Source organism: Pistacia vera, unplaced genomic scaffold (assembly GCF_008641045.1).
Source record: "Pistacia vera cultivar Batoury unplaced genomic scaffold, PisVer_v2 Contig172, whole genome shotgun sequence".
Classification (NCBI taxonomy): Eukaryota; Viridiplantae; Streptophyta; class Magnoliopsida; order Sapindales; family Anacardiaceae; genus Pistacia; species Pistacia vera.
Window position 1 is genome coordinate 185,328 of NW_022195812.1, and position 23,283 is coordinate 208,610.

Below are 23,283 nucleotides of genomic sequence, written 5' to 3' on the forward strand. Positions count from 1 at the left end.
TAATTGGTCTTTATGGTAGGTGAGTCGATGAGGAATCGTGTATGTGTGTGTGTGTGTGTGTATATATATATATATATATTGTATAATTAGGTTTCTTTTTTTTTTTTTTGTAACCGGAATATTTTGGCTAGTTTGAGCGTACTTTAACTAATCTCCAAGATTTATTGAACACCCTACAAGCTCAAATGATAGATCAGGTAAGTCACAATATTATTGTGATAGGTGGTCTCAAGGTTTGAACATAGGAACCCAAGGAAGGGAGCAAACCTCTTTGACCATTAGGTCAACTTTTTGCGAGATATATTATATAATTGGTTTTTATGGAAGATGGGTTAGAAAGATACCGTATATACATATTGTATAATTAGTCTTTCTAGGAGGTCAGTTGGTAAGGAATCATATACGTAGTGGATAATTGGTTTTTATAAGAGGTGGATGAATAAGGTCTTTAGGGAGGTGGGTCGGGGAGAAATCGTGTGTGTATATATATATATATATTAAATGATTGGTCTTTATGAGAGATGGGTCAATGAGAATATATTTGGTTACGCGTATTCAAATAAAAATATATCATGTTTCAATGTAACTAACGAAGTTTATTATTCAAATCAAATTATATAATACAAATACAAATACTGTATTTCTTGAAATAGAGATGCCTTCATTCACCGAACTCTAAATTCTTTGTTTTAAACTAACTTGGAATAGAAAATCTTCACTGAAACTCAGAATGTAACTTGTCAGCTGGACAAAATATAAGCGTCCATTTCATGCAATCCTCCGCGTGTCTTCTTCTATCTCCTCCTCAGTCCTCTCAGTCCTCTCCACCTGTCGCCCGCCGCCTCGTTCCTAGTCCTGCCTCCACACCATTCTTCAGAAAACGCAGCAACATTAGTTAAACAAGTTATTGAAGTACGTACGTACTATTCACAGGACGATGGGGGAGAACAGTAAGGCCAATGGGGATCAAGTTCAAGCAAGAAGAGACAAAGAGGAAGCTGAGGAGAAAAACAATGAAGGAAAAGAACTCCCTTTGATGGCTCTGAATCACGTGTCGAGGCTGTGCAGAAATGTGAAGGAATCCATAGATTTCTACACCAAGGTTCTTGGTTTTGTGTTGATTGAAAGACCACCGGCTTTTGATTTCGATGGTGCGTGGTTGTTCAACTATGGAGTTGGAATTCACCTGGTGCAGTCCAAGGATGAAGATAGGCTCCCTGATACTGATCATCTGGATCCCATGGATAACCACATCTCTTTCCAGGTTAATTTAAATTAGATTTTAATAATCAGATTATATTTCATAAATGAGTACTGTTGTTTAATTTGAATTTGAAGTATTTTTGCAGTGTGAAGACATGGGAGCAATCGAGAAGAGATTGAAGGAGTTTAACATAAAGTACATGAAGAGAACAGTGGAGGATGATGAAAGTGGAACTGCAATCGATCAGCTGTTTTTCAACGATCCAGATGGATTCATGATCGAGATATGTAACTGTGAAAATCTTAAGCTTGTTCCTGCTGGTTCCTTGGGCCAAATAAAGCTCCCATTCGACAGGCATAACCCACCAGTTGAAACCAGAAATGGTGACGATGATCATGCAACTAATTAGATCCTACCCTAATTACTGATGTTTTTGCTTTGATAAATTTAGGATTCTAACTTGTTTTCAGTTATTTTAAGTGTGATCGTATTGCATAATTTTATGTTTTGACTTCAATTTTTGTCCAGAATTTTCCACTTTTTAATTTATTTTATGATCTAATTTTTATTTTAAAATTAATTAATAACAAAAATTAAGAGTAAACGCCTTTTTCCACCCAAATAATGGCTTCATGAACTTTCCCACCCACATACTTTTAAAATACTACTTTATTATCCAAACTTATATTCTGCTTCTGATTCCGGCATGGTTGCGACTCCACACTACTATCATTCTCTTAGCCAATCATAACTCACCAAAACCCCTCAAACTTTACTCTAGTCGACTCTGCTAATTGCCGGCAGTTGAGCGATTAAGGTTTGTGCAACTGCCCCTCTCAAGTCAAATTTCGATCAATCCCAACCATCCAAATCTAATCTTCCATCACCAAAAGACTTATCGGTCTTTCCTTTTCAAAAACCCCAATAGCTTATACCGATTTTGCTCTCTACTCTTTGCCAGAATATAAATTTGGGTAATAAAGTGGTATTTTAAAAGCTGGTATATGAAAAAGTGTCAAGCCATTATTTGGTTGAGAAAAAGTCGTTAACTCCAAATATTAATGTCTTGAATTAGAGATAGGTGCTGTCCCAGGAAATTCGGGGACCTATCCTACCACCGTCCCTCCCCAAAAAAGCAACGACTAGGGTTAAAACGAACTGAGATGTTCGCAAACAGCTCAATGTTCATTCGATAATAGCTCAATTCAACTCGATAACAAACTGTTAGTGAACAGTTCAATGTTCGTTCGATAATATGTTCAATTCGAGTTCGAACATGGGGTGTTCGTTTGATTATGTTTGCGAACATATTGCGTTTGACTGATCCATCCGTTTGTGAACAATCTGTTTGCTGATTTGTTCGTTTATGTTCGAAAACATGGTGTATATTGTTATTTATATTTATATTTTTTCAGTTTTTTTATTTTTTATATTATGTTTAGTTTAGTTTGGATGAATTTTTTTCAATGGTAATCAATAATAAAATATTATGATATTTTTGTTTTTTTATATATATAATATGTTTGAATTTTTTTTTTTTCAAATGTCATCAATAATTAAATATATAAGTATGTAATATTTTAATTAAAAAATAATAAATTATTATGATACATAGCATAACAAATTTAATAATATAATAGATTGTAAAATCAAGGGATATATAATTTTACAAATCTAATAACATAATAGCTTCATATTTTTTCAAATGTAATCAATAATTAAATATTATGAGATAACATTTCAATTAATAAATAATAAATATAGTATGGTAAATTGATGAACGTAACATATTGTGTAATCAAGTGATATATAGCATAACAAATTTAATAACATAATAACTTAATTAAATATAGTATGATGAATTTATGAATATAATATATTGTATAATCAAATGATATATGCCATGACCAATCATATATATAATATATAAAATATATATATATTAACATAAATAATCACACATTTGTATTGATATATATTACAATGACTCTCATATCACTATGAATTTATGGGTATTGATACAAAATATATATGTAGATAGTAATGATAATAATAATATATAATATTGATAATTTAAAACATATTAAACATATTTAATATATGATTAATATTTATAATAATAATTTGTATATACACAATTACATTATAATATATAACAAATTAATTACACATTTTTTTATCAATATTACAATACACTCTTATTCAATAGCGGACTAGGAATTTTTTTTAGAGTGGGCGAAATAAAATATATAATATATATATTATAATCAAATTAATTACACATTTTTTTTATCATATATTACAATACACTCTTATTCAATAGCGGATCCAAAAATTTTTTTTAGGGTTGGCCAAAATAAAAATTTATTATACATTACTATTTTTGTTCATTAATAGGGTAGGCCAAAATATATAAATTATACATATTAATATTAAAAAAAAAATTGAGGGTGGCCCAAAAAGTGGCTGGATCCGCCATTGCTCTTATTCCATTATAAATTTATGGGTGTTGATATAAAATATATATGTAGATATTTAAAATATTTATGATAATTTATGTAATGATAATATATATATGATAACCTATAATTTTGATAATTTAATAACATATTAAACATATTTAATCTATTATTAATATATATGTATCATGATAATTTTGTATATACACAGTTACACATTATCTATATATATATATATACACACACATATATATGAACCAAATAACCAACAAACAAACCTGGCCAGCCCAAATTTTAAAACAAAAATTCAAACTCAATTCCACATTTTCCCTTACCCGCACAACCCAAATTTTAAAACAGGTATTCAAATGAGTTATTCGAACATGTATTTACAAGTTATTCGAACAATTAATCAAATGATCGCGAACTGCTCGTTTTATTAGTTGAATGAACTCGAATGGCCATTATGTATTCGTTCAAGTTTGAACACCCTTCTGTGCTTATCGAACGATTTTTTGAACGGGGGTGTTCATTCGTATTCGGTTCGTTTGTAGCCTTAGCAGCAACGAGATAAATGTCTCCCCGCCCCACCCCAAACCCTTTTAAATTACAAAATAACCTTTGGTATATTTATTTAATTACATAAATGTCTTCCATATATATATTCCACTTTTTCCACACTCACTCAATCCTAAACATCCCACAGTCGCTGCTCAAGTCTCCATAGCCACAACCTAGTCATCGATGTTGTCCTTCCTCTCCAGCCTCCAATCACTAACGACGTAGTCCAGAGATTTTCTTCCCGTGGTGTAAGGAATGAAGCTGGGAAAAACCCTACATCTAGGACTAGGCTGGGAGTAGGCAAGGTGGGGACGGGAGTCACCCCTTCCCCGCAGGAAGCATGGACCATCATCCTCGTGACCTCCTTCCCAACACGAAGCGTGGACCATCATCCCCATAGCGGGGATAAGGCGGGGACGGGAAATATGAAACCCGCTGGCCCTGCGCCATCTCTATATGAAAAAAAAAATCAAAATTTAAGGCTGCAATTTATTTATTTATTGAATTGTAGTTTATAAATTAAAATTTTGAGATATTATTTGCAAAAGTTATTATTTATTTTATCGGTATTAATATTTGTTATTAAGTGCAGCCATTATCAACCCCTTTCATTTAAGTAAATATGAAACATTAAAATTACACTTGTCACTATACTATTGGACAAGCTGACAACACGCTTCAGCCTTGCTGAAACGAATAGATTTTCTGCAAATGCTGATACCGAAACTTTCTGTGGAAGCGAGTTCTTTTTATTACCTATTTGCCCTCAATTTTATTCTGAAAGACAAACTGTTTTATACTAAATCACATAAAATTAGGGAAAAATTAAGGGCTTTTTTGTCTGTTCAGTTTTTAACTAATTGAAACATAAAAATAAATTAAGATGATACACTCGTCATGAGCTCATTGGAGAACATGACTACATCAAAAACTCTGGGTAAATTTTATATACCCTTTTGAGAAATCATTTAATCCTGTTAGTACCTGGTATTTTTTAAAATTATTAGAAACCCCTTTATTGTTACTACTAATTTGGTGACATTTAAAACTTTTGAAGGGCATTTTAATATTTCAAGTGAACATAAAACTAATGTCTAAAGGCATTCTTTTTCTTCTATCTTTCTTTCCTTTCTCTTTTCTTCCTCTTTCTAGCCCTAATTTTCTCGATCTTATGAATTAAAAACTATAAAAGAGAATTCATTATGATAATGCGGTTTAGTCGAAGATGGAAATGCATGGTCATGCTGTATCTTAAGTCACCATGTTACACATGGTCATATTTGAACACCTTTATAATTAAGAGAATAATTTAACAAAATAATTAAAAGAAAAGAGGTAAATGAAACATTTTAATTTTCTTAAGTGATCTAAATGGGTAAAAATAGATTTACATATTTTAAATGAATATAAAAAAAAAATTATCACTAACAATAAGGGGTTTTCAATACATTATGCAAATAATGGGACATAAAGAACAAAGCCAAATACTTTACAATATCTAATACAAACAGTACAAAAGTACCCTCTTAAGCTCAGTCTCGCCCAAGGTACAACACAGACAAAGCACAAATAAAAATGGAGCACAGCCACAGCGGAACAAAACCACTCATCAAAAACGTAGAATTAAATAAATTATTAAAAACAACAAACCAAAAATCACACACAGAAAGAGTCGAGACACACAGAGAGAGATAGATAATAGAAAGAAAGAGAGATAGAGTGTTACACCTCTCTCTTCTCTTCTTCGTCTTAAAAATCAGATCAAATCAAAATCAAAATCAAACCCTAAAATTCTTCAAAACCAGAAATAATCATTTCTCAGATCCGCGTGGTGAATTCACAAACTTACTCACGGATCGAAATTGGTGTAGTTAATTTTGTGTGCGATGGCGTGTATAAAAGGAGTGAATAGATCGGCGTCGGTGGCGTTGGCGCCGGACGCGCCTTACATGGCGGCGGGGACGATGGCAGGAGCCGTTGATCTGTCATTTAGCTCCTCGGCCAATCTCGAGATCTTCAAACTTGATTTTCAATCGGAAGATCGTGATCTCCCCGTGGTTGGCGAGTCGCCGAGCTCGGAACGGTTCAACCGGCTTGCTTGGGGTAAAAATGGATCCGGTTCGGAGGAGTTCTCCCTTGGGCTTGTGGCTGGTGGGCTCGTCGATGGGAGTATCGATCTCTGGAACCCTCTCACTCTGATCCGGTAATTAATTATTATTTTGTTGAAAATTTTAATAATTTCGGATTTATTTTAATTCTATTTGTTGGAAATTTTGGTGAATTGGGGGTAATGTTATGATTTGGTTATTGCATTCTGAAAAATATAATGAATTGAAAATTTGGGTAATTGTACTGATCTAGCTCGGTTCTGATTTGTTGTTTTTGTTTGTATTTGGTAAGGCCGTTGTATTGATGTTAGCCGCATGAAATTTGGTTAAATTTGATGAATTTGAATTATGGTTTATTTAGTTCTTGACATACGGGTTCTATTGGAATTCATCACTTATAGTAACTGCATTTGTAAACCTGTGCCGTTAAGGTGCTTAATTTGTTTCTCCATATTTCTTCATTGCAAATTTTAGGCATTTCAAATGTCTTCGATTTTTTTCTTTTGTAGACTGTAGTCTCTCTTTGTTCACAAGTTCCAAACTAGGGGTTACTTTGAGTTTAGTATCCACGTCATGTTTAATTTCAGCATTATCCTGTGTTTGTTATTATAAAGCTCAAGACAAGCTGTTGTTGCAATTAATCAGAAATACTGGTAATTATGGCAGTTTGAACTCTTGTTTATGTAGATTTTAGTGTATAGTGCTCATTTAAATTTTGGGTTTTTACAGCTTGGCAATGATGTTTTACTTCAAATGTTAAAAACAGTATGTAATTAATCTGTTGTCTGGCTGTAAGGATGCTTTTCAGTTATACTAGCCAATGGTAGGAATAAAATGCTCTTGTACTTCGAGACCAAAATGATTTATTTATAATTTTTTTCTCAGTTCTGCTGGAACAGCTGGAAATCCTCTTGTTGGACATCTTTCAAGGCACAAAGGACCTGTGAGTTTCTTTTTTTCTAATTAGGTTACTGTTCTCTGTGTGTTAGATGTGTTTTGTTTGATCTTCAAATATGTAATGATTGGATGACAAACTTATTTCTCTCTATGTAATTTTGTTTCCTCAATGTCAGGTTCGTGGTCTTGAATTTAATGCCATTGCCCCAAACTTGCTTGCCTCTGGGGCCGATGATGGTGAAATATGCATTTGGGATTTGGCAGAACCAACTCAACCTTCTCATTTTCCTCCACTCAAGGTAAGTTGCCTCCTATATCTCTGGATAAATTTGTTTTTCATGTATTCATCTTGCTGCTCACCACTTTAGGAAATTCTGCTTTTGCCAGCTTTTGTAGATATTTAATTGCTGAGATTGTGAAATGTGTCTATAATATGATAAAATTTTACATTATAAGCTGTAATACTATGGAAAGATCTGTTTGAGGATATTTTTCTCTCGCCTCCATCAGAACCATTTTATGATTTCAGGGTAAATTAGAGTAATTGGATTATTTACTTGAAAAGAATACTCTACTTCCGGGGATATTTCTCGATTTTAAGATACCTGCATCTATAAATAATAGTTTAATTGTGTCTTTGCTGTTGTATTTGACTTGATTTAATGCTAATGTTGTAATATATATATATATATTTTTTTTTTGGGTAATTAATTTTGTAATATATTCAAAGTTGAGCACCTTTTGCTGCTATTGAAATGTTCTAGGAATATTTATCTGACACTAGACATAGGATCTCTATCTAAAAAACTGCCTGTTTTTGTGTTTTTCTTTTGCTGTCTTCCTTGGTTAACCTGAGATATTTTTCTCCTTTATATAAATCTACATGGGATCTGACATGGTCTGTAACATCTTTATGCAGGGTAGTGGTTCTGCTGCTCAAGGTGAAATTTCCTTTCTTTCTTGGAATAGCAAGGTTCAACACATATTAGCATCCACTTCCTATAATGGAACAACTGGTGAGGAAATGGAAAACCTTAGATTTATTTGTTACTTTATTATTCTTTTTATTGATAATTTGAACATTTTTCTTCTATTTTCAGTGGTTTGGGACCTAAAGAAGCAAAAACCTGTAATAAGGTAAGGGCTTGATTTTAATGTTTATTGCTTAAACTTTCTGTGTATTTTTGCATGATTCCCTTCATATGATTGTGTTTGCAATTTGTAATTAATGTGTTTCTGTTAATTGGCAGTTTTACCGATTCAATTCGGAGGCGGTGCTCAGTTCTACAGTGGAATCCTGATGTTGCCACTCAGCTTGTTGTTGCATCTGACGAAGATGGTTCACCTGCTCTGAGGGTAATGATGCACACACACACACACACACACTCTTGTATGCTTATAATATTATTATTAGTTTTACCTGTGGACTGATGTTAAACTTTGTAAACTTTTAATGATGTTTTTGGGAGCAGCTTTGGGATATGCGGAATGTCATGTCACCGGTTAGGGAGTTTGTGGGGCACACGAAAGGTATGACGCTCTGCAAAATGATTCTCATTGTAAATTTATTGATGTTTTGCCAGCTTGCCTGTCAGTGACACTTTAGCTAGTTAATTTATGTTTACTGCTTTTCTGAGACTGCACTTTTCCTTGATTGCAATGAAGGTTCCCCATTGTCAATAGTACTATATGTTTTCATAGGGGAATGTACTTAGTTTCAAGGTTCTTATGTTTAACTGCTTATCTTTCACCAGGTGTAATTGCAATGTCCTGGTGTCCAATTGACAGTTCCTATTTGCTTACTTGTGCAAAGGATAACCGTACCATTTGCTGGGACACAGTTACTGGTGAGGTAGGGGAATCTGTTTGTGAGTTTTGGTCCTCCTCCTTTCCTTTAGAAACCATGTAATTTTTGGTCTGAATTACTCTTCAGCATGTATTTTTATTGTGATGTTCTTCATGTGTTGACAGAACTTTTTTCTATGGTGACATTTATTATACTGATTATTATTATTATTATTTTTTAAACTTCAATGCAGATTGTCACTGAACTGCCAGCTGGAAACAACTGGAATTTTGATGTGCATTGGTATCCAAAGATACCTGGAGTGATATCTGCATCATCATTTGATGGAAAAATTGGAATTTATAATGTTGAGGTATGGTCTTACTGTGTCTTTCCAGAAGAAATTGTTTTCAGCTCATTGCTATGAAACCAGTGAAATATCTATAACATGGTAATATTGAAGGATTCCAACTACTTTCTGAATGTGGACAATATTCAAGTTTCATGTTATAAAATAGTGGAATATTATGGAAACTTCTTTCTGGAAGATACATTCGTATTTTATGCACCTTATTTTGAATTTGTGAATAAGGCTGGCTTGTATTTGTGTATGTTAGACGAAATTTTAGATTTCTGTCCCAGAAGATTGTCCAAACATAGAATCTGAAAACTTGTTGATAACTGAGAAGGGTTGTATTTTATATAAACTTTTTTCATTTTTTTTCTTTGTTTCCCTGACTCAGCATAGGAGAAATATTATAGTTTCCTTTGATGATGTTATAGAAATCATTTTGGCCTTATTTTGCATGGGTATTTATTTTTCACTCCACAGGGTTGCAGCAGATATGGTGTGGGGGAGAATGAATTTGGTGCAGGTAATTTAGTTATTTTTTCATATATAAAAAATAAACAGGCATGAAAATGATAATGCCTCATATTTTACCAAAATAATATGTTTTAAATAATTGTAATTGCTGATTTTTGAGTTTCTATTTGGTAGAGAGTTGGTGATTGAAAGTGTTTACAACTGGAAATAAATTGCAATTTTCAAATCAGATAACGGGCAACTTTTTTTTAATGTTCTAAAATTTTATTTTCTAGCTCTCTTTGTGGCTTCCGTTCTGTATTTGCTTTTGTTGTTCACAAGAGAATAAGTTTTCAAATCTCCTTACATGCTATCCTTTCTATGCAGCTCCTTTGAGAGCCCCGAAGTGGTATAAACGTCCCATTGGAGCATCTTTTGGCTTTGGAGGAAAGCTTGTTTCATTTCATCCCAAGTCATCTGGTGCTTCAGAGGTAATTTTATTGCAAGGTTCCTATTCACTTCAGCTTCAGTGACTTTTCTCTAATTATTATTGTTCTGTGTTTCTTTTTCAGATCTCTGTGCACAACTTAGTTACAGAAGACAGTTTGGTGAGTCGTTCATCTGAATTTGAAGAATCAATACAGAATGGAGAGAGGTCTTCACTGAGGATTTTATGTGAGAAAAAATCGCAAGAGAGCAAGTATGTTGGTTGTGTTGGATACAAATCTTCTTTCTTCTTTGCCTGCTTATAACTCTCTATTCATTCCTTTGAGTTTCCAAACAGGTCTGAGGATGACCGTGAAACTTGGGGTTTCTTGAAAGTTATGTTTGAAGATGATGCGAGGACAAAGTTGATTACCCACTTTGGTTTTAGTTTACCTAAAGAGGAAAAAGATACTGTTCCAGATGATCTTTCCGAGGAAGTAAATGCTGTTACACTGGAGGAATCAGCAACAGATAAAGTGGTAGACGAGGGGGATAAAGGAGCCTCAATCTTTGCTACTGATAATGGGGAAGATTTCTTTAATAATCTTCCAAGTCCCAAAGCTGACACACCTGTATCAACTTCTGTCAATACTTTTGTTGAGGATTCTGTTCTTAGTGCACAAGAAATGCAGGAAGTAACGGATCGACTGGAGGAGAGTTCTGATCCATCATTTGATGACAGTGTTCAACGTGCTTTGGTTGTGGGAGACTACAAGGGGGCAGTTGCACAGTGCATATCTGCAAATAAAATGGCTGATGCTTTAGTTATTGCCCATGTTGGTGGTGGTGCCTTGTGGGAGAGCACACGCGATCAATATCTCAAGATGAGTCGTTCACCTTATCTAAAGGTAGCTTAAATTTTACTCTTGTATTTAGCGGATCTGTTGATTTTTTGCTTAATTAAGATTGGATAGCGACATTTTCATCTCATGAATTATTGAATGTTTGCAACTGGGCTTGTGCTTTAAAGAACTTAAACATTGATCGTTTGCTTTCAGGTTGTGTCTGCAATGGTGAATAATGATCTCCTGAGCCTTGTGAACACCAGGCCTCTGAAATTCTGGAAAGAAACACTTGCTCTTCTCTGTACGGTAAGATTCTGAATTCTGGGAAGAAAATATAGAATTTATAATGCTGTGAGAATGCATTGCATATTACATTGATGAGATTATCTGTATTTTCTTCTTCTTGATATTGACGATCGTCTAAATATCACGATACTTTAACATTGGAGCAAAATTAGAGGTGCTGGACTTGATAACATCAGTGGCCTACTCTTTTCTGAAAATGCTTGAGAGTTACTGTACCTTTTTATGCTGAATGTTGCTGAAAAAACTTAGCAGATGATATGATCTGCTTGAATTGATTTTGGCCTAGTGCTTTTGCTTATACTTGCGCAAGTCATACAATCCCATTGATTACCTAGTCACTTGTGACATTATTATTAGCTCTTTATGGAAAAAAAAAAAAAAAAATTATCACATAGAATGTTTGAGATTTCGTCTCAAATTTATGTGCTTGCTGACAACTGATGTCTTTCTTGTCTTCATTCAGTTTGCTCAGAGAGAGGAATGGACTGTGCTCTGTGATGCACTTGCTTCAAAGCTAATGGCAGCTGGTAATACACTGGCGGCAACTCTCTGCTATATATGTGCAAATAACATTGACAAAACAGTGGAAATTTGGTCAAGGAGCCTGGCAGCTGAGCATGAAGGGAAATCCTATGTTGATCTTCTTCAGGTATGTGCGCTACCTTTAGTAATATTCAACACATCTTTTGGTAGGAAGTTGTTATATTTGAACAATGTTTCTTTTGGTTAGGAATTGATGGAGAAGACTATTGTTTTAGCTTTGGCAACTGGACAGAAGAGATTTAGCGCATCTCTGTGCAAGCTTGTTGAGAAGTATGCTGAAATTTTAGCTAGCCAAGGGCTTCTAACAACTGCAATGGAGTACTTGAAACTTTTGGGATCAGATGAATTGTCACCTGAACTTACGGTCTTAAGAGATCGTATTGCTTGCTCTATCGAACCTGGTATGTGCTTCTGCTTTATCTTGTTTTTGGTACTAATGGACATATTATCTAAATTTCTTCTAATTGAGGTGGTAGCTGTGCTTTTTCAACAACACTTATTTTCTTTCGAGAACTGGATATCAAATGTATTCAGAGTTTTGTGTAATAGCACAAATATTTTCTAGTCAAATTTCTTAAAAATGTTGGTAGCATGGTGCATCCTTTTCTGAACCTAAAGGGAATAAACCTGGTGCCTTCTGAGGTTTGTATTCCTAGTCCTTGTATTTCTCAAACTGTATGTGTAATTTGTACGTCTAACTTTCCTATTATTTTATCAGTCTGTATTACTAATCTCCCAATTGTGTTTCACAAAATGACCATTACATAATATTTCTCAAGTTGATGAGTCCAAATTACTGTCATTGTTGGTTTCAGCTGGTTCCATGTGATGGTTTAGATGGAACAAGGGTTATTATAGGTCTATAGCCCCCCCACACACATATATCTTGCTACTTGCAGTATTTAATACCAGCTGATTATTTCTTCTGATTCATTGTTACAGAGAAAGAAGCTACTGCTATGGCTTATGAGAACTCTGAAGTACAAGATAGAGCAGTGCATGGTGGTGTTGATCAATCCAAATTTGGCATGGTTGACTCCTCTCATCAATATTATCAGGTGATTATATCTACTGTTTATTTCTAGAATTTTGTTCTTGTTACAGTTCAGGTTCGATTTTGTGCTGTCTTCTCTGAATTACACTTTTGTCTTGTCTTGTGTATTGCTCAGGAACCAGCACCTGCCCAATTGCATCAGACAGTTCCTGGCTATGGTGACAATTATCAACAACCATTGGCTCCTTATGGGAATGGGAGAGGATTTGGTGCTCCTGTACAGTATCAGCCTGCGCAACAACCTAGCTTATTTATACCATCTCCAGCAACTCAGGTACTCCGAATTACTTGGTTTATTTCTTTTCATCTTCATATTAATCACTATTGGACAAAAGATTCTTTCTTGTTACTTATCTGGAAAAATTTGTGGCTTTGGAGTATAGTTTTTGCTTACAGTGCACTATCATTTCTCAGATTTGTTTTGTAAGATATACCTTGTCAGTGAAAGTAAATATATTCTGTGGAATCTTTTTTCTATGATTAATCAAATTTATATCCCTTTTCATGTAGCCAAATTTTGCTCCTTCTCCTGCTACCACACAGCCTGCTATGAGACCCTTTATTCCTTCAACTCCTCCCGTGCTGAGAAATGCAGATCAATATCAGCAACCAACATTGGGTTCTCAATTGTATCCTGTCAGTATATCTACTTAAGATTTGAATGTCTTTTTGTGGTATATATTGTTTTCTGACTGGTATACTGAAGAAACTGTTTGCATGAATTTTTTCAGGGAACTTCTAACCCAGGTTATCATCCTGTACCGCCAGGGCCTGATGCACATGGGCCATCACATCTGGGATCTGTTCCTGGCCCAAAGGTTGTGGCTCCCACAACTGCACCGATGGGATTTATGCCAATGACTGGTTCAGGGGTTGTTCAAAGACCTGGGATGGGATCAATGCAACCAACTAGTCCTACTCAGGCAGCACCTGTACAACCAGCTGTAACACCTGCAGCACCACCACCTACAATACAGACCGTTGACACTTCAAATGTGCCTGGTAATTTATTTTTTCTTTTTAGTTGGTGGAGAAATGAATTTATATCAAGGGTTTTTAAAATCAGATCTGGTAGCCCTGATGGTTGTGGCCAAAGTTGATGTCATATAAACATGTTGGAATATCACTTGAAATGTAAAAGAACTCCAGTCGCCTTTGAGGCATTATACACAATCGATGGTGGCTGTAGGCGTGTATTTTGCCACAATATCTGTGTCTTCCATAGATGTATATATGCTTGTCACAACAAATGAAAAGAAGTATCTTGTTGCCTTCTCTTCTTCAAAGAGAGCGTTGAACAAAAGCAAATGATTTGGTTTGTGTAACAATATGTGGTATGAAGTAGCTCACTTTTAGAGTCATCGGAAGTCCTGATTCTGGTCTTTTACGGGTTAAAGAATATTTCTATTTCTTCAGTTTTACAAGAGAAATAATGCCTCTGCTTTGTTAGCTAGCTCTCCATATTCTTTAATTATTTCTTGATTTGATGAATCTTATGAACTTGAGTTGATTTTGCATGTTTTCTGCAGCTCATCAAAAACCAGTCATCATGACATTGACAAGACTTTATAACGAGACAGCAGAAGCACTGGGAGGTGCCCGTGCTAATCCAGCCAAAAAGCGTGAAATTGAAGATAATTCAAAGAAAATAGGTGCCTTGTTTGCCAAACTTAACAGTGGGGACATCTCTAAAAATGCCGCGGATAAGCTTGTTCAGCTTTGCCAAGCTTTGGACAATAATGATTTTGGTACAGCCCTACAAATCCAGGTAAAAACAGGAAGTACAAGATTATTATTATTATTTTATTGCTAGTGTTGGTAGCTCAAATGATTATTTATTTCTTCACTCTGCGTGGAACAGGTACTTCTCACCACTAGTGAGTGGGATGAGTGCAATTTCTGGCTAGCTACACTTAAAAGAATGATCAAGACAAGGCAGAATGTAAGACTAAGTTAAGAACGGACAGAATCCTCAGGGAATTAATCCCCTGTTTGCATATTTTTTGCTTTTTTTTTTCACATATTTGGTGATCTACTTGGGGCACTGATCTTATATTGGATGTACACAAGAACTGCTCACTCAATTGCAACAACAGGATTTTGGTCCTTTGGTTTTCTTACTTACAGGATATTGACTGGGTTTCACATCAAATTCTCAATTTGGGAGGGCAGTTAGTGAAGATAGTTTTCAGAACATCAATGAACTTGGCCATTGATTTTGTTATTCAGTTGATATTTTGTAGTATTTTTGAGCAAATAGAGTTTGGTTTATTTAGTTTTATAAAATGTTTTTTTTCGCTCTTAATTTTTTTGGGGCCTCAAGTCCGCTAGTGTTTAGTTGATCTGGTTTTTGTCACCTTTTTTTTTTTTTTTTTGTTTTTATTATTTCTGTGTGGCCAACAATTTTACCACCCATGTGATTCTATTCTATCAACTATCCGGGTTTAATAATATTGCTTACTTTTTCCTCTTTTCATTTTGCTTATGCATTCCATTCTTCCTCAAGGTTTTGCCATGCCTCTATTTCTCCAGGCAGTGTTCATAATTTTTACCAGAAAAATAATGGATTCATGTTGTTCGCGTCATGTAAAGTAAATTTTGATACTTAAATGCCCTACAAGGGGTTAGCAGGATGGTTAAACCTGTGATTCGTTCTCACGGTATTTAGGTTTGAATTCCCTCATTGATTCTCATACGGTTAAAAGCTCTAATATATGGGTTTGAAATTTGAATACTCTTTGTTATACCCGGGAAAACAATGGGCTGACGTAGGATGAGTCACGCTGGGTGACCTGCCCCTGTCAGGGCAATGTGCGCACGTCAGACCTGCGAATAAACATGGAGCTTACACGCGTCCATCTCTCTGCAGCAAGTCATGCAAAGTCAGCTTGGAAAAAGGGAAAACGGGACGTGAAGATGGATGACGTGCTGACAATCACACCAACCCATAGATTAATGATGTTACACGCTTCCATTCGATATAAAATGTAGAAAAACTCACCATTAAGGGGGTTGGTTCATTCATGACCAAAAGACAACTCTCTCACTTGTAAAAAAGAGAAGAGTAGCTCACTTTTCATAACTTTTGTACGTCAGTACGCTTTAGCGACCTGACCAACACTAAAATCAATACAACTCAGTGGATGTAGGACTTGCACCTTAGCATCCGAACCACTTTAAGTTTTCCTAGCATTTATTTCATTATATACCCATTATCACGGGCGTTAATTCATCAAAGAACAAAACCCACGTGACAATTGGTTGGTGCCGAAAAACAGCATCAACAGTTTGGCGCTAGAAGGAGGGGCTGATTTAGCGTCTATCCTTCATCAGGAAAACCTTGGACCTACTGGTCTGACAGCTACAATGGCCCGCCAATCTGAACCGGAGCAGGGGAATCAACATGCAGAAGGAGTCCCCGCGACCCGAGGGACAACCCTTCCAGCATACCTCCAGTATCGCAAAATGCTGTCGGGAATACCCCGGCGGCTCCGCAACTGGACCCTGCCATCCGAAGCTACCTGGAGAGGTTCGACAATACTCTCCAGACGGTCAACCAGAGGTTAGACCGTCTGGACCAAGGCATGTCGTCCGCGACAGCCGGTGCGGTGCAACCGCCAAAAACGCCAGCAGGTCGCGCGAAAGCGCGGCAAAGGGCGATAGCCCGCCGCGCGAGCACTGCAGCGCGTAAACGCAAGGGTAAGCAAGTGGCAAAAAGTAAGCCTACAGGCTCCCAAGGGCCAGCGAATACAAAGGGCGCCCCGAGCAGGGTGTCAGCAAAGCTGAGACTCGGTGAAAAAGTAGATCCCGAGCTGTCCCACGCCAAGTCGCAACCAAACCTGAGCGAAAATGCTGGGCGCGATGATTCGATCACCACCAGCAGAACGATCCCGTCGTTCTCATGCGGGTGGCCACCACACCTCGCGGGGCGGTTCATACCACCGCGAGGGTCGTGAAAGTGCCCCGCGTTATCCACCCACTTCGCGCGTCTCTAGTCAGCGTGTGTCGAGCGCGGCTGGAAATGCGAGCCGAGGTGAGGAGGAATCCGACCTCCGAACTGTCCTGAACCGAACGAGAGGGCCGGGCTCGCATGGGTGAAAACGACCCCCATTTGACTCTTTACCGCAGATTGAGGAGCTCCAGCGAGCTCTGGATGGCTAAAGGAGCAGCAAAACGAGCAGGCGCAGGTCGCCTCTGATCCCCGTTTTCTCCTGAAATATTGGCTGCTCCGCTTCCACCAGGGTTCAGAATGCCAGATATGCGACCGTTCGATGGAAACTACGATCCGCAGGATCTTATATGAGTTCAACGACCTGATGGAGCTCCACCAGGTTTCGGACTTGCGAAGTGCCGCTGCTTGGCCGTGACATGACTCTTCATGCCAAGCGTTGGTTTAGGTGCTCTCGGCGGGATATCTGGTTCGTGGGCTCAGATGAGCACAGCGTTCCTCCGGCATTTCCAAGCCAACCGAAAATTTTCAATGCCTTTGAGCTACCTCAGCAATATAAGGCAAGAGAGAGACGAATCCCTGCAGTCTTATATTGATCGTTTCCACAGGGAGCTCAACAAAGTGGCTCACGCACCAGAAGAGTCATCCGAACTCTTATAATAGCTGGAGTTCGCCCGCAAACCGACCTGTGGAAAGAACTGCAGGTGAGGACAACATTTCCTCACACAGGTCTCATAGCCTGGCAGAAAAGCATCTCCGGATAGAGAATTCATTGGCAGCACTCCGTCGTCGCGACCACGGCACATCCAGCAGCACGCCTGGTCGGGAAGATAACAGGCGAGCTGATCGCAAAGGAGATACGCCGATCAGCGAAAAGGGAAAAAACCCCGCTATGAGCAGAAAAAGTCATATGCTCCTATTCCTCGTCGCGATCGCGACGCGACCCAATATACTCCGCTGAATGTGTCGTATCCGCAACTCTCGACAAATCCGAGGAGGCCAGCTTGCCGGGAGCCGAGCCCATGAAAACACCTGTACGGCCAGGAACAGCAAAAAGTATTGCCGTTACCATCGGGGTAATGGGCACCTCACTGATGAGTGCCGAGCTCTAAAGCAGGCTATCGAAGAGCTCATCAAGAAGGGGCACTTCAAAGAGTACATTGATGACTCCCCAAAGAAAACCAAGGGGAGCGAAAGAAGAAGCGCCGTCATCGCAGCGGGTACGACAGCGTTAATATAATCTTTGGAGGTCCTCACCTCGCGGGAAACACCCGAGGAGCGCAGGAAAGTATGCTCGCGAAGCTCGCCACGACCGATTAGGGTAATGAATACATCGGAGCGACTCAAAAGCCCGAAAAGAGGAACCGATCACCTTCTGTGAGAAAGAGGCAGCTCGCTTGCACCACCCTCACGAGGATGCTCTGGTAATCACGCCCCTGATAGGGTGTCATAATGTCTGCGAATGCTTGTAGACAACGGAAGCGCTGTGAACATCCTGTTCAAATCCGCTTTCGATAGAATGAACTGGTCGAGGCCGACCTGAAGCCAGCCTCGATGCCTGTATGGTTTTACAGGGGATCACCTGATCCCAATGGAACGATCCAGCTCCCAGTCACGCTCGGCGATTACGTGAAGTGACAGGGTTACAGAATTCTTGGTCGTGGACTGCCCATCAGCCTTTAATGGGATTTAGGGCGACCTCTATGAGAACTTTCAGGGCAGTCACTTCCATTTATCACCTCAAAATGAAGTTCCCACTCCAACGGGGATAGGGGAGGTAAGCGGATGCAGAGCGCATCTCGCGAATGCTATGTAAAATCGGTCCAGTGGCCGACAAAGGAGGGCGTCACGCGATGTGCACACGCCACGCTATGGCGATCAGCGGACCGAGCCACAGCCTGGTCCGGCAGAGGATAACATAGATCGCGGAGTTCAGGAAATTCCCCGAGCGGTCGGTGGAGATCTGTCGCAGGTGTCGGTTGATCCAAAGGAACCGAGCCGAACGCTAAAGATCGGAAGCTGTCTCAGCCCCGAGCTCGCCTCTGAGCTAATAAGCTTCTTGAAGGAGAACATTGATTGTTCGCCTGTCGCATGCAGACATGGTCGGGATCGACCCGAACGTTATTTGTCACACTGAACGTCAACAGTGAAGCTAAGCCAGTTCGCCAGAAGAGAAGGGCAATGGATCCGGAGCGGTACGCCGCGTTAAAATCGGAAGTGGAGAACCTTCTCCGCAAGGGTCTATTCGCGAGGCTCTCTATCCGACCTGGGTTGCTAACCGGTTCTGGTCAAAAAGCCAAACGGCAAGTGGCGAACCTGTGTAGACTTCAGCGACCTGATAAGGCTTGCCGAAAGACAAGCTTCCCTCTCCCAAGATAGACCAGCTCGTTGACGCCACTTCGGGGCACGAGCTGTTAAGCTTTATGGATGCATATTCGGGATACAACCAAATCCGATGTATAAGCCAGATGGAGCATACTACCTTCATCACGGACCGGGGGCTATACTGCTACAAGGTCATGCCCTTCGGCCTCAAGAATGCAGGTGCGACCTACCAGAGGTTAGTCCACCGAATGTTCTCGACCAGATCGGAAGGACAATGGAAGTCTACGTGGACGACATGTGGTCAAATCCCAGGCCGCCACGGACCATATTTCGCATCTCGCTGAGATTGTTGACATACTCCGACTCTACAGAATGAAGCTGAACCCTCTTAAATGCTCGTTCGGAGTATCATCAGGAAAGTTCCTAGGGGATATGGTAAATCAGCGAGGCATAGAGGTGAACCCTGAAAAAATCCAAGCCCTACTCGATATGAAAAGTCCGACCAGCAAAAAGCAGGTCATGAGTTGAACGGCGAATAGCGGCACTAGTCGCTTCATATCGAGGCTAACAGACCGCTGTTACCATTTCTCAACGTAGTGAAAGCCAATAAGAAATTCGAGTGGACTTCCGAATGCGAGCAGGCATTCCAAAGTATAAAAGAGCATCTTGGGAAGCCACCACTCCTCTCTAAGCCACTTCCACAAGAAATCCTGCTCGTCTCCCGTCCGTGTTCAGTTCGGGTCAGCGCAGCTTTGATACGAGAAGAGGAAAAAGTTCAGTGGCCGGTATACTATGCAAGTAAGCGTCTATCGGATGCCGAGATGCGGTACCCGGAAATGGAACGATAGCTTTGCCCTGCTGGTCGCGTCCAGAAAGTTGCGACACTTCCATGCCACACCGATTAATGTAATAGCGAGCTACCCTCTCAGGCAGGTCCTCAGAAACCAGAGGCCTGGGTAAGCTGCTCAGATGGGCCATGGAATTGAGCCAGTTCGACTTAAGGTACAAGCCTAGGTCGGCCATCAAAGGGCAAGCTGTTGCAGACTTTATCTGGAATCTCCTATCTCCCGAGCGAGCAGCAGTCTAGCGAGGTCGGGCAAGAAACTATCCGAAACCTGTCGAGTGGAACCTCTACGTCGACGGGTCATCGAACAGAAAAAGAGCTGGTGCGGGTTTCTCCTAGTGAGTCGAGGGGATCCGAATCCATGGTATTCTCCGATTCGGGTTTAAAGGACCAACAATGAGTCCGAATACGAGGCTCTGCTCGCCGGGTTGCGACTCGCTAGAAAATGGGTGCGACCGCGATCAGTATTTATAGCGACTCCATGTTGGTCGTCAACCAGATCCTAGGGGAGTACAAGCTAAGGAAGAGAACATGATCGCTACCTGAAAGAAGCTAAAGCCTCTTTGGGATCGTTCAAGCACTTTGAGATCGCTCAGATCCCAGGGAGAGCAACTCAATAGCGGACGCCTTGGCAAAGATGCCTCATCACTAGATTCGGAGGCTCCTGATAACATTCCTGTTCGTTTTGTCAATGCTCCGACTGTCAGCTCGGCGAGCAGGCCGTGAACGAGGTTCAGACGGATTCCTGGATGAACCCTTGTACAGTACCTCAAAGACGGGACCTTACCCAACGATAAAGTCGAGGTGAGGGTCCTGCGAACAAGGTCTGCTGCTTTACGCTATCGGGGACCAATTGTACAGGAGGGGATTCAGGCCCCGCTCCTCCGATGTGTAACCAGCGAGGACGCAGACTACATCATGAGGGAAATTCATGAGGGGATCTGCGGTAACCACACAGCAGCTCGGTCTCTGGCGAACAAGATTGTTCGCCAGGGATTAACTGGCCCGCATCCAAGAAGATGCGAACAACTTCGTCAAGAAATGCGACAAATGCCAACGGTTCGCGAACAATCCGCGAGCCCCATCTCACGAGCTGATCACTATGACTAGCCCATGGCCGTTTTCCATGTGGGGGATCGACTCATCGGCCCATGCCGGTTGGAAAGGGAGGAGTCAAGTATGCGTGGTCGCGGTAGACTACTTCACTAAATGGGTCGAAGCCGAACGTTAGCCGCGATCACGACCAGGAAGCAAAGGACTTCGTTTTCAAGAACATAGTGTGCCGCTACGGAATTCCTACACCTTATCTCAGACAATGGAAAACAGTTCGATAATGAGGAGTTCAAACAGTTCTGGACGAGCTGGGCATCCATAAAAAATTTGCCTCAGTCGCCAGACCGCAGGAATGGCCAAGTTGAAGCAGTAAACAGACCATAAGCACACCTTGAAAGCCAAGTCGGGGCAGCCAAAGAAATTGGGCTGACGACCTCCCCGAAGTCTTGTGGGCGGTACAGGCAACTCCAAGGACCTCCACCTCGGAAACTCCATTTTCGCTAGCTTACGGCTGTGAAGCCATGATCCCTGTAGAGGTCGGAACCGGGTCTCTTCGGAGGGACTGTACGATGAGGACGGAAACGAAGCGCTAATGAGAGCAAGTTTGGATCTGGTCGAAGAGCACCGCAACAAGGCCTCGCTAAGGATAGCGGCCTACACACAGCGAGCAAAAAGATTCTTCGACTCAAAGGTCAAACGAAGAGACTTTCAGGTCGGAGACCTTGTGTAAAGGAGGTTTTCCTCGGGACCAGAGAACCGAGTGCGGGGGTACTAGGACCTAATGGGAAGGTCCATACCGGGTCGACAAGGTAATCAGACCGGGGACCTACCATCTAAAAGGATGAACGGTTCCAAAGTACCCCGAGCTTGGAATGCGCGAGCACCTCGGCCGTACTATCAGTAATCCGAACTCAACTCTTTTTTGTAAATTTCCTTTTTAAGTGTTACTTTGTTCGCTTAAAACAGTTCGTATGTGTTCTGTTCGCGTTTGTGACAATTATGAAATCACAAGTAAAATGTACACGCAATATATGAAAAAAGCGAACTGTGAGTTGAATAGATAACTTCATTTACAAGGAAAATTCAAAAAACCCGATTACAACAAAGACAGTTCACACACCTAAGGTTGGTCGGGGAGATCCTTCGAGCCAGAGACCACGCCTGGTGGGCTCCTGGCGGCCGCGGCAGCCTGGTCGTCCTCTTCGGCCATAACCGCAAGGGCCTGCCAACCCTCCGGGAGGGCGGACATGTCCAGTCCGGGTTCCTAGCTCGCAGGGTGTAGATACACCCAATCGCCCAGTCCGCGGCTCTCTTCCAGCTCCTCCGATGATTCTGCATTTCATCAGTCAGAGAAGCGACCTTCGCTTGACTCTCCTGGAGCTCGGCCTCAAGAGCTAGCCTTTCCTGCTCGGAGACCCGCCTATCTCTTCAGCTCGCTGAGCCGTGCAAAGGTCGCCTGAAGCTCTGGTCCTTTTTCCGACCTCTCTAGAAAGCCTGGCGGTCGTCCTTTGAAGTTCTTGAATTCCTCGGCACGCCGATCGAGCTTGCTTTGGAAGTCTACTGTTCGTGAGCAGCGTCCTTCTGGTTCAGATACCTATTCGCTGCTTCAAACGCTTGGGTTCTTTCCGCCTCAATGGACTCAAGTTCTGCTTACGTTTCACGACCCCGCCTCCAGGGCGCTCGTTCCCTTTGCGGCCCCAGCCGCGTCTTCTCCATGGACATCCTCATCGCAGCAAACCCTGCGAGCAGTATACGAGTTAAATAAGCCAAAATAGGAATTCAAGGTACAGCTGGTTTACCTTGCTCAGATGCTGAAACGAGGTGGCCATCAGGTCGTCACCCGCGTCTGCAAATTCATTATACGACCCCGATAGCTGCTCTCGAGCAGGCATATACGATTGGCTGCAAGTACTCGGGCAGACTCCGAACGAGCCAGAACGGGGCGTCTTCGCCTTGGCGCAGTCACCGCCCCGCTCGCAGGTTCCTTTCCCGGCCTCCTGGTTCTTGGGCGTCTGAGGGGCTCCTCCTCGGATTCGGTCTCAGATTCTTCGACCTGGACCTGTTTCCTTTTGGACCTTTGGGCGGAGCCTTCCGCCTGGGGCGAGCAGGAGGTGCTGG

The 23,283-nt window shown here is 40.5% G+C and overlaps 2 protein-coding genes across 2 annotated transcripts; both read left to right on the forward strand.

Annotated features, from left to right (window-relative positions):
* Positions 1-937: 937 nt before the first annotated feature.
* On the forward strand, positions 938-1,613 carry LOC116125826 (lactoylglutathione lyase-like). The gene is made up of 2 exons (XM_031411529.1): positions 938-1,264; positions 1,350-1,613. The coding sequence occupies exons 1-2, from the start codon at positions 938-940 to the stop codon at positions 1,611-1,613; spliced, it is 591 nt and encodes a 196-aa protein (XP_031267389.1).
* A 4,293-nt stretch (positions 1,614-5,906) lies between these two features.
* LOC116125831 (protein transport protein SEC31 homolog B) lies at positions 5,907-15,299 on the forward strand. Its single transcript, XM_031411535.1, has 22 exons — positions 5,907-6,427; positions 7,218-7,275; positions 7,406-7,528; positions 8,149-8,245; positions 8,330-8,366; positions 8,480-8,585; positions 8,702-8,759; positions 8,984-9,081; positions 9,269-9,388; positions 9,848-9,890; positions 10,208-10,311; positions 10,393-10,520; positions 10,605-11,154; positions 11,305-11,397; positions 11,861-12,046; positions 12,128-12,341; positions 12,883-12,998; positions 13,110-13,268; positions 13,505-13,630; positions 13,726-13,996; positions 14,524-14,762; positions 14,856-15,299. Exons 1-22 carry the CDS (start codon positions 6,111-6,113, stop codon positions 14,949-14,951), a joined length of 3,339 nt encoding a protein of 1,112 aa, XP_031267395.1. The 5' UTR covers positions 5,907-6,110; the 3' UTR covers positions 14,952-15,299.
* Positions 15,300-23,283: the final 7,984 nt, after the last annotated feature.